The sequence below is a fragment of the Mytilus edulis genome, chromosome 9 (genome assembly GCF_963676685.1).
Source record: "Mytilus edulis chromosome 9, xbMytEdul2.2, whole genome shotgun sequence".
Taxonomy (NCBI): Eukaryota; Metazoa; Mollusca; class Bivalvia; order Mytilida; family Mytilidae; genus Mytilus; species Mytilus edulis.
In genome coordinates this window covers 87,530,330-87,543,049 of record NC_092352.1, presented here as the reverse complement: position 1 = coordinate 87,543,049, position 12,720 = coordinate 87,530,330, and the positions used below count along the sequence as shown (strand labels likewise).

The window sequence follows — 12,720 nt, the reverse complement described above, 5'->3', positions numbered from 1 at the left end:
TGTTAAGTTTTATGCTTATAGAGTTTGATGGGTCACGTTGCGCTTCCATTTGTTTTGTTTATAATTCCAGAAGCTATTAGTTCAAAAATTTGTGTGAATAATGAGAAAATGTTTGAAATAATTACAACGCACCGTTTGTAATAGAAAAGCATGTTCGTCTAATTGTTTATTAGTCATTGTTTATCAATCTTTTAAAACAACATGAAATTAATACTACAAGACACCTAACGATCAGTGTATCAGAAATCGTTTGTAAATCTAAATACGATCGGAGTATATATCACATTCGAGTTATATCCTAAATACTTAATATTGGTTTTATTAATTAGGATGATTCTATGCTCTAGTGGAATAGATAAAGCTGATCGTATTAACAGAAATTTACTTCAGTATTAATTACGGTAAATCCTCAATGTAACTTACATCCGAGAATCAATTACAAACACACATTGATATTTACAGACAAAGTAACATACAACTATACATGTCTTCTTTACCCATCTTCATTATTACGGACATATACCACGTACAGACGATGTTTAGTTCCAACAGAAATTCCTCTGTAGCATGTACGATATTCTTATAGGAAAACAAATAATCAGGAATTAACTTTTATCCCGATTTTTTATAGATATGGAAATAAATCATGATATTTATTAACAATTATAACTCTTCTACAAATTTACTTGATCAAAATTATATTAATATTTCAACATGTCTACTGGATTATAATTCAACATTTAGTAAAAATTGTGATTTGAAGTTAAATGGAAGTAATACCTCGTTAATTTTAAGGAATAATTCAAGTATTTACGTTTATCCGCCAATTCCAGAAGATGGACTCATAGGATTAATCGTTTTATATTCATTGACTACTCTTTTATCCATAGCAGGGAATTTATTTGTTGTTATTGTTTTTGCGAGGGGCCGAAGATCAAGGACAGACTTACGGATTTACCTGATTAATTTAGCAGCATCTGATTTAGTTATGGCGATATTTTGCATGCCCTTTACGTTTGCGGACGTTATTTGCCAACGTTGGGTGTTCCCCGATATTATGTGTCCCCTTGTCTTATTTCTACAACCCTTGTCAGTCGCAGCTAGCGTATTTACAAATATGGCAATTGGTGTAGATAGATTTATAGCCGTTATGTTTCCGTTACACCGCCGATTAACTTACCGACGTGGAAAATACGTCATATGCATTGTTTGGATTTGTGCGATATCCTTGGCATCGATACAGTTATTTGTAGGAAAAACAACAAGAATCTCGAACGAAATTACTGTTTGTGACGAACATTGGCCGCCATATTTATCCCGTAAAATTTATACTGTTTTCATTTTGTTACTGACCTATATCATTCCATTAACGATTCTTTCAATCACATATTTGGTCATAGGCATTATTCTTTGGAAAAGGACAGCACCAGGAAACTGTCATGTTGAACGAGATATGCATCAGCTGAGATCAAAAATAAAGGTAATCATCAAAGTATAGAAAGAATATAGTTTTCAAAGCTAGCCCTAAATTGAGGTTGAATTTTAAATTTGAATTTTTCCAAATTAGGGAATCACATTTTAAATCTTTTATATTAGTTTGTGCTTTATAAGAAATAATTTATTGCAAACATTTCCCTCAAAATTTTACCAGTTTTGTATAAACCGAAAAATAGAAATATACTGAAGTTTTTACTCTTTAAGTAATACTATATGTAAATAGAACACATTGTACCTCGCCTAAAATAATTTCATCACACGAATTGTAACCTATATGTCCCCTTTAATCATTTATCTCCTCACTTGTTCGGGTAATTGATACATCGTTGGCTTTTAATTTGTTTTGGGGTATGAGCGTTACTAGCGAGGGTAAATACAGAAACACGTTTCAGACGCGCAAATTCTAAAAAAGTGTAATTTTCATATTTTCTATATATATTTGCTGGTAAAAGTATTTTATCATAGTCGAAATGTATAAATTGTGGTATTGAATCACTTGTTTTATGCCATGAATTACGTCATAAAACCACGGCTATAATCTTTAACTTTATGCATTAAAAATGTTCAATGATGGTATCAAGCATCGTTTTAATTCTCTAGAAATGTAAAGGATGAAATATCCCCCGCAATGTGCCTTCTTATAGTATTGATGTATCTTTAACAACTTTCATCGACGTAGTTTGCAAAAAAAAAATCGTTATAAATCAAATATATTCATAAAAAGTATTTCCGTGGTTTTGTTTGTTTGCTATATAGCTAAAAAAAAAATGGAAATATTTGGAAGATATTAACTTAATGGGGGACGATCCAAAACCTTTAGACGACAAGCATCATGGCAATAAGTGGAAGTAATTAAAAGCATAGTATGAAATTTAGCAACCATGAACCTATTGAGCAGTAAGAACCATGCGAACACGCGAAAAACTAAGGTTCTCCGGAAGGGTTAGGAAGTTTTTGCTCATCTTTTACTGTTCGCCATTTTATAACTTATGTTAAAATCCGATGTTAACTTTAAGACTCGCGTTGTTAAGGCATTATACAGTAGGGGATTGTAAGCGGTATCTTGCCTAACTTTAAAACTTAATTAAATTTATAACCCACTAGATATCGAAAGAGACAAAATGAAGGATAGCGATGTTTCGTCATTTAAATTCTCTTTAATCATTAATTTTCCCGAAAAAATGATATTCATGAAATATTGTTAATGTTAAAGTTTATGGTTTTCGGATGAATAGACAGAGACTAGCGGATAGAGTGTTTCGGAAGCACATATTCATTCAATCAATTTTAATTTCTTTTACAATTTTGTACTACAAACATTGATAAATTTGTTGTTGTATTAACTTAACAGCTTTTCCTTACAACTTCTTTGTACTTACGAGAAACTGAGAAATTAAAAATTGTGGTTTTCTAGTTGTTTTAAATCGTTATGAATACCAAAACTTTTCTTTTTGTGTGATGTCACTCGAAAATGAAATTTGCAATTTTAAAATCCAATATTGAATTATTGTGTAATCTTGCGGATAAAACAGGAAATTGTGCGCCATTTATCGTTTCACGATATTGACAAAATCTTTGAGTGTCTTTAAGCTCCTTACTTTCACATTTATTACAAATAGTCAAATAACATGTGAAGTTTTGAAAGTTTTATGTAAAATACTCCAGATATGTTTTGTCGATATAATCGATAAGATACTACATACTTAAGGTCTGTTGATTAAGATCAGATAGTTTTAACGGAACCGTTCCTAAAAGTACATTTTGTTCTTGAAAAATTCAGGAACAAATATGATAACCTTGCCAACAACACATGTTTCTTTCAATAGATGCTCTGGTTATCAAAACTTTGGAATGTCCTAAAGATTGTAAATGGGGGCGATCTACATTTGCGCGTACTTTAAAATGAAACGCGTTACATTTGCGTGGAGAAATTGTATTACACTTGCGCAAATTTGCCTGTAATTCATCTGAGAGTTTTTTTCATATGTTTTTGCATAAATCCGTGCAAATGTAGGTACTTTTCAATTGGTAAATTTCGCGCAAACGTAATGCTTTTTTTTTTTGCGAAAATGTAAGACGAATCTGCGCAAACGTAACGTGCCGTAAATGGGATACGAACACCCGTCTGTGGTCATCGTTGTCTTAATGAATTGGAAATCACAGACAAAATCTTTAAGTTAAAACGTACCAATATCGAAGGACCGGCTATTTGGTTCGCTTGTTGAATTTTTTAAGTTATTAGTTTTTATTTCGTATAATCATTATAGCTTTCATTTTAGCAACTCTTTATAACTTTATAACCTTCATAATTTCATAGTATGGCTGGTATGAAATAGGTTTTAATGTGCGTATTGATATGCGTTTACTTTTCTACATTGGCTAGAGCTATAGGGGACTGGGTTGAGATCTCACAAACATGTTTAACCCCGCCGCATTTTTGCGCCTGTCCCAAGTCAGGAGCCTCTGGCCTTTGTTAGTCTTGTATTATTTTAATTTTAGTTTCTTGTGTACAATTTGGAAATTAGTATGGCGTTCATTATCACTGAACTAGTATATAATTTGTTTAGGGGCCAGTTGAAGGACGCCACCGGGTGCGGGAATTTCTCGCTACATTGAAGACCTGTTGGTGACCTTCTGCTGTTGTTTTTTTCTATGATCGGGTTGTTGTCTCTTTGGCACATTCCCCATTTCCATTCTCAATTTTATCATATTGGCATTGAAATTATGACTCGTTGGTTTCTTGTATTCTCGAGGAATGTCACTTCACGATATTAATAACTTTTTTTAGAAGATATTCTGTAGTGAACTGTATGTTTCCAACACCCGTTCTGCCTGGTTTGGGGACAACATATGTTGATATTCAAAACTGCAACAGTAAACAATAATGATTATATACATACGCAAAAAGTGTACCAGTTCACTGCTTCGATATAAATACTTTAATTTACCCTGAAATTAAACAAAAACTGTAGTTTTTTACCGTAGATAATGTACTGTGTTTATGGGAAAACAAGTCTTTCGGATCATTTGAAATGTATAGGTAGTAATGAAAGTAAACGAAAAGAATATAAGATAAAAAAAATCAGAATAATTTATTTCCAGGATGGATATCAGTTTGAAGGTTTTTTTTTATCTTGGCAAACTATTGTGCTTTTCAAATTATAGAAAAACTAATTGATAGACCGTGTCCTGTTAAAACGATTTTTTGGAGGTCAAATATTGTCTACTCTAATTTAAAAAAATGTCTAGTGCTCTGTGATTTTGTGTTTACTTATTATATGAACATATACTGATTTTCTAAAAAGACATTTTGGTTATTTTATAATATTTCAAATCATGAGTTATATATAGTAATTAGGATAAGAACCTTTCTCTTCCTACGAATAATATTTGAATATGTGACCTTATTATATTACAGAACAGTATTGTACTCAAGGGTCTTTTAAATTGTAGTGATGATATATTTTTACTTTTCAAAAATGTATTCCACCTGCTGCCTTGTCATATGACGTCATTGGCAAAATTTGCGTCTTGTTGTAATATACATAGAACATGTTGTTTATAGAGTTGACGTCATATTCAACAAATAGGAAGATTTCCTCTTGTGAAATACAGTCTCGCAAATCAACGTGCTTTCTTTAATCATAAATGTATCCACTATATATCAAAACGTATGCTGAAATATTAATGAAACATAGCAATGTCATTTATTCTTTGAATGTTTATAAAAAAAAAATGACTACTTCTGAACTGTATCAAGCAACATTTAGGATATAACGTTCTAAACCATTAGATCAATTTAGTTTTAAATCGTATTTTACTATTAAAAATAAATTAAAATAAGAAAAACAGTAAAGAAGTCATTCATACTTGGAGGTCTCATAACAAACCCGGAAACAAGTTTTGAAATGTTCATATGAATCCGTCTAAAATGATTGATAACTATTTGATATTTCTACTTAGTTATTTTGTGACGTCTTTGCCATCTGATACAAAATAATGACAGAAGATTTACTTTTGTTCTGTGTCAAAACTTCAGAATAAAGAAAAATAGGTTAAACAAACAGATAAAACTTGGGTTTTAAAGAATAAAGAATAACTGCAAAAAATCAAAGAATTGGCTCAAAATATACTAGTTACAGAAATACGGAATACAGTTATTAAGTATTAATAGAATAGCCGGGTTTTGTTTTAAAGAAAAATAATAATGAGCGAAAAAAATTAAGAATACAAAAATGAAGGACCCCACTCCCCCTCCATCAATACCCTTAATTGTTGTGCAATATGAACCTATCAAAAACGCGATGAACCAAGGTTCTCCGGAAGTGTTGCAAAGATCCGGTTCCTCTCAAACCACCCGCCTTTTAACTTGTGTTAAAATCCGATGATAACTTTTAAAAGAATTAAAGCATTATACAGTAGGTGATTGAAAGTAGTATCTTGATAACTTAATTCAATCTATAAATCACTAGATATCGAAATAGACGAAATGAATAACAGCGATGTGTATTCGTTTAAATTCTCTTTAATCATTTTACGAAATGATAATATTCATGAAATACTGTTACTGTTTAAGTTTTCATTTTTCGGCTAATAGATACATACAGACTTAGTGATTTGAGTGTGTGGGAAGCCTTTATATTCCTTCAATCAATTCGTTTTAATTTCTTTTACAGTTTTGTACTACAAACATTGATAAATATATTGTATTAACATAACTGTTTTTCGGTACAACTTTTCTGTTTTTATGTTAAAGGAATGAGAGCATTGTGGTTTTCGAGTTGTTTAAAATCATCATGATTACGAAAACTGTGTAATTTCACACGAAAAGGAGATTTGCAATTCAAAAGTTCAATACTGAGAATTTACGTTACCTTGTGGATCAAACAGGGGAAATGAGCCATTTATCATATCGCAACCAAATGGTTGAGCGTGTTTTAGTTACACTCCCCACTTTCACGTGCTTTTCAAAAAGTAAAAGCAGTAATGAAGTTTTGAAAGTTGATAAACGAAATACTCAAATTACTCCGTATGTTTTTCGTTGAAATGATTCGATAATTTAATACATATTTAATCGAAGTTAATTTAGATACGATAGTTATTACGGAAACCGTTCTAAAATAATCATATAATATTCTTTTTCTGAAAAACTAATGACATGTTAATAAACTCTCAATAGGGTGCGCTATTACCAAAAGTTTATGAAATATTTCATAGCATAAAAATTAAAAGATTATAAATGAGAAAAAGACAAACCCGTCTATGAAAGAGAAGTCCTGTAAGATGTATCACTATCACATAGTTTTATCTATTGGAATCAGAGACAAAGTTTATAATTCAATTTTTCCCAAGTCCGAAGGACTGGTTACTACTTTGTCATAACTTTCATTGGCCTGTTTTCATAATTTCTTAGTATTTCTGGTAAAAAATGGGTATTTTATTGACATTAAAATTTTTGCTCATAAGCTTCTACTATTCTCGAGGAATTTCCAAACTCGATAGCACTAACTTATTTGAGTAGTTAGTTTTTATTGAATAGAACTGCATTTTCTTAACACCCATGTTACGTAGTTTGAGGACCACATAGGTTGATATACATAACTGAAACAGTAAAAGAAATAATTATACAAACAAACAAAAAGTGAAGCAATATTCCGAGTGGATGATTACTTAATGTTTCATGAAATTCAACAAAAACGTAGCTTTTTTTACCGTAGATAATGTATAAAAAACCATATTTATGATAAACAAAAATGTCGGTCGATCTGCTTGTTTTCAGATACAAGCATTGTATAAAAATAGATATTGTTTAATGAAAAACATGTCTATCGGATCATTAGAAATGTGAAGATAGAAATGAATAAAACGAAAATAATATTAGATCAAGAATTCGGTATATATTTTTATCGGGGTGGATTTTTGTTAATAGAATTATTTCATCTAGGCAAAATACTCTGGATTTAAATCGACGAAATACATCGATAGATTTTGTACTTTCAAAACGATTTTTTGGGTCCAAATATCGTCTTATAGTATTAAAAGTACCAATGCTATGTGATTTTGTCTTTCACTTATTGTATGAACATATACTGACTGTTCATGAAAGACATTTGATAGTAACGATTTTGATTTTTTTCCATGTCATGAGTTACTTATAAATATTTTGATAAATCATATCTATTCCTACGAGTACTATTTAAAAATTAATATAATTTCATTGCAGTACAATATTATAATACAAATGTGTATCCCATGGGTCTTCTATCTTGCAGTGATGGTATATTTTTACTTTACGAAAATATATTACACCTGCTGCATTGCCATATGACGTCATTGCCCCTTGTTATTATATACGTAGATGATGTTGTTTATGGACTAGACGTCATATTTAACGAGTAGGAGGACTTACATTGGTGCGATAGTCTCGCAAATCAACGGGTTTTCTGTAATCATAAACAAATCGCCTAGATCAAAATTGTATTGAAATATGAAACATAGCAATGTGATTTATTCTTTGAATGTATAAAACAAAGACTAATTCTGGCCTGTATTTAGCCAAATTCAAAATACAACGTTATTATATAATGAACTCATTCAGATTTAAACATTATCTCATTATCAACAAAAGATGTAATACTAAACATCAGAGAAGTACAGTTCAACTTGGAAGTCTAAAATAAGATCCGGAAACAAGTTTTGAAAAACTTTTATAAATCCGTCTAAACTGATTGATAACACTTTCAGATTTTCTACTTTGAAGACCCAAATTAGTTGTTTTGTAAAGTCTTCGCCATCTGTTACCAAATAATGGCTGTAGATGTACTTTTGTTGAGTTTTATTGTCAATTTAATAATTCCAAATAATTGCAAATATGTAGACAACAAATTTAGTCTTCACTGCTATTGTTCGTACATCAATGCCCTATCCCTTCAGTATCGACATTATTTAAAACAAATTATTCTAAATTGTCCGATTATTAATATTGAAATTATTAGGAAACTAAGGTTTTCCACTTCATTCGCCAAAGTTGTTTTGATAGGAGTTTTACGCGACTGTCATACAAGCGAGAGGATAAGATACTTTAAAACCTGGTTTAATCCACTTTTTTTTACATAAGGAAATGCGTGTACCTTGTCAGGAATATGACAGTTGCTTTCCATTCATTTGATATGATTGCAGTTTTGGTATTGCCTTTTGGTTTTTTTCAGGGGTATTTTTTGTTATTTTACTTTTTTATACATTTGTTTGCTATTGCCTTTGATTTTTATTGGTCATATAGCTCTTTGCCTGTTTTGAAATATTATCCTTAGCTTTCAGGTTTTCGGTTTTGAGCGTTCCTGGTGATAGTTAATCAGAAATTCCCCCAGACGCATGTAATTTATTACATAATGTTCAAATTTTTTGGGCTCAAAATCGGTTATAAAACAACAACATATACTAGAAGACAGTTAATCATGATTCAGTACAAAAGAGGGAACAAAGTGCAATTGTTTATGACTAATTTGTACCTGTAACAGTAAATAATCTACCATTAAAAAAAGACTTTCAATAGTAATATACAGTTATCAACATAAATATGAATTATCTCTGATTTTTTTCTGTCACATTTGCTGTATAAGTGGTAAATAACTATGATATATTAATAACAAGTGACACCCTGAAAAGATTTTTTGTATTCTTCCAAAACTCAGTAAAAACTCATTATGTTTGTTATAATATATGGTATCAGAATAGGTATATAGTACTATCCAAAAACAAAATCAAATAGCTTAAATCATTATATTATGTTCCAACTAATATAGATCTGCGATTTTAATTACCGTTGATGTACTATAACCAAGCTAACTTCTCCGTTAGTACATTCTTTAAGAGTTTATGATGTTACGTCTTGAGATTTCACTTGATTGTGTTTTACTAATTTTCTTATTAGATATGCGCTTCGGACACACGTACCTATTACAGTGTTATTTAACGGTAGTAGAAATACAACAATAGGCTTTGTACGCTAAGTTCAGGATATCTTTCATCGCTACTAATTTTGCAATTTTGATCTAGAAAATCATTTTAATATACAAATGTCTGGGCCAAAATCGTCTGCTGATAGACTAACAATGTTCATTACTGAACATCTAAACATATACTGATTGCTAATACATTGTTTATGATCTTATTGTATTTCAGGCAATTAAATATATATAGAAATGATGATAAACAATCTTACAATTGATTTACTAGTTATTGTTATATTGTATATCACTGATCTATGGTGGCCGGTTAAGGACATTTCGCGTTTTCGCGTTTTCGCGTTTTCGACTTTCATATTCTATAGGGCGAAAACGCGAAAACGAGAAACCAATTTCGCGTTTTCGACTTCGCCTTTTCGCGCTTTCGACTTCGCCTTTTCGCGCTTTCGACTTCGCCTTTTCGCGTTTTCGACTTCGCGATTTCGCGTTTTCGCCTTTTCGCCTTTTCGCGATTTTGCCTTTTCGCCTCTTCGCGTTTTTACGATATACATGTTATTATATCATAATATTTTAAATATAATTGGAGACAAGACTACAAAGTATAAGTTATTCAAATAATTGTCATATAAATTTCATATCTATGGTTTACTTTAAATATTTTCATAAATTAGACAATTCCTTTACATTCTTTGTTTCAAATACTCTTACAAGTCATTATCTTTTTAAAAGTGCTAAATTTATAAGTTAAGCCACAATGTAAACTATAGGCGGTTTTTGTTGTTGTAATTGTATTTTGTTTATATACATCTATTGTTTACATGTGTATATTAGTAGATTAATTATATTTTAGTCATGTACTCATCATGTAGTTGATATTGTATTTAGAGAGCCTTATTTAAAATTGATTTAATCTAATTGAGTTACTCTCTTTAAATAATTATATTTGTAAAAATGTCTTTCAGTATACAATTTGCTTGAAATCATATTTTTGACATTTCAAAATACATTTGTTAATTGACCAGATTCAGTTTTTCTCTATTTGTTTTGTTAATCTGGTTCTGACACGGGGAGGATTGTTTTTATTGTCTACTACATTCAACAGTATATCCCTTGTCCCTTGGTGTCTCCTGTAGATGAACAAATTTCCATCTTTGAAAATTTGAAATATTAATCAATGCGTTAAGTGATATATGGGAAACACATTCTACATTTACATGAATTTTCCATAAATCCAGGTTACATTTTGTTTAAATTAAAAGAATATGCGACAGGTTTAGGATATCTTTGCTAGGATCAACCTACGACAGTTTTGAGGCGAGGTCTTGGATAGTCCTGAGAGGATCATAAGACATGTCATAAGATATTCTAGTATCTTATAACAGGTCTTAGGATAGCTTCGCGAAACCGTCCCAAGTTTTATTTGACAAAAGTCTTATCTCCACATTATTAAAATTTTTAGATTAACAACAAGAGCATTAAATGAATTATTATGTATTTTAAGGAACCATGGCGATAATAATGATTAATTTCATTTATTTTAAAATGTCCAAACTATAAGTTCCAGGAAATTGTAAATTCAAAGGTATTTTATACAAATACATCTGTTTTTAAATTTGTTCAGTAATTGTCAACAAAGAATGTAATGAAATGTCTAATTTATGAAAATATTTACAGCTAATTTCCTAATGCATGTAGATCAAAACTGTGGTTAGCTTGCTTGCTTTGTTTGTATATTGTACAATCTAATAGAATAACACCCAATTAATTTCAAATATAATGCCTTTATATATATTGTTTAAAGATGTCAATGTTATTTACAAAGCTTGTACATGTTGTATAATCTATTATACAAACACAGCAAGCAACCCAAAGTTTTTACTTTGCAAGCATTATGAAATCAGCTGTAAAATACGTCACAGATATGAAATTTATATTACAATCATTTGAATGACTTATACTTTGTAGTCTTGTCTCCAATTATATTTTAAATGTTGTGATATAATAACATGTATATCGTAAAAACTCGAAAAGGCGAAGTCGAAAACGCGAAAAGGCAAAGTCGAAAACGCGAAATCGATTTTTTGACTTCGCGTTTTCGACTTTTCGACTTCGCGTTTTCGCGTTTTCGACTCCGCCTTTTCGCCTTTTCGCCTTTTCGCCTTTTCAACTTCGCGTTTTCGCGTTTTCGACTTCGCGATTTCGCCCTATAGAATATGAAAGACGAAAACGCGAAAACGCATATGGCCTTAACCGGCCACTATACTGATCGGCTAACTTTAAAATTAAGTTTACATGCGGTTTAATACTATTTCGTCGTTGCCATACTTTTCATTATGTCGTAAATGCAACATGGGTTTTGGCGTCAAATTAGTTTAGAAGATTGATTCATCTATATCTGACACATAATCGCAAATCGCAAATTTATCCCATTTTTGTAATTCTAAGTTAACCTCCTATTTCATAAGCCATTTACTTGTTGATGTAACGGACCCACTATATAAGCATTATCATTTTCTTTCTTCGTGTATAAAAGTTACAGAACAGATAGGGTTCGTGTCGCTCAGTCTTTAGCTTTTCAAGTTGTGTTTTGTATACTGTTGTTAGTTCTTTTTTCAATTGTCATTGTGTTGTCGGATTATTTTCGACTATTTGGTTTGAATATCCCTTTAGCAACTTTCGCGTCTTTTTTAATACCAATAAATGAATACATTTTTTTGTTCAGCGTTTGGGAATAAGTTGCCCTCCGATAAATAAGTATAGTCATTTTTTTTCTAATTTTGTAATTTTCAAATGTTGAATCTTTTATTTCACATGTCATAGCCTTTCATAAAATCTTTTGAACTGGACAAATAATCTTGAAAGGCGATCAAAGTACCGCGATAACTTTTTTTATTTTTCTTAGCGTTATTTAGCCCGTTAGTAAATTTCAATGTGTTTCAATTCACCTTTGAAGTGCCGTTGTTAGCAGGTGTATTATTTTCCCTTGAGGAGAAAAAAAGAACAGAAACAATAAATCTATCATTATAACATTAACCTAGTGTCAAATAATTGCAGATTGCATAGACCATTAGATAACATAACGGGTTTTGCATTGTTATAAACATTTGTAACATCTGAAGACGATTTTGCAATTAAAATTAATTATAGAAATATAATTATTTTTTATTTGGATGCTTTTAACTCCTAATGATTTATTAAGTAATAAATATAATTCTTTACTTCAATACGTTGAATCAAAATCGCTTCACTTAGTTTTATC

The 12,720-nt window shown here is 30.6% G+C and overlaps 1 protein-coding gene across 1 annotated transcript in view; it reads left to right on the top strand.

The window, feature by feature from the left end:
- The first annotated feature begins 307 nt into the window (after positions 1–307).
- The window catches only part of LOC139489313 (prolactin-releasing peptide receptor-like), a 34,546-nt gene continuing 22,133 nt past the window's right edge, over positions 308–12,720 (top strand). The window contains exon 1 of the mRNA XM_071275597.1: positions 308–1,480. Coding sequence (XP_071131698.1) covers positions 647–1,480 — 834 coding nt within the window. The 5' untranslated portion in view covers positions 308–646. The remainder of the gene's footprint in view (positions 1,481–12,720) is intronic.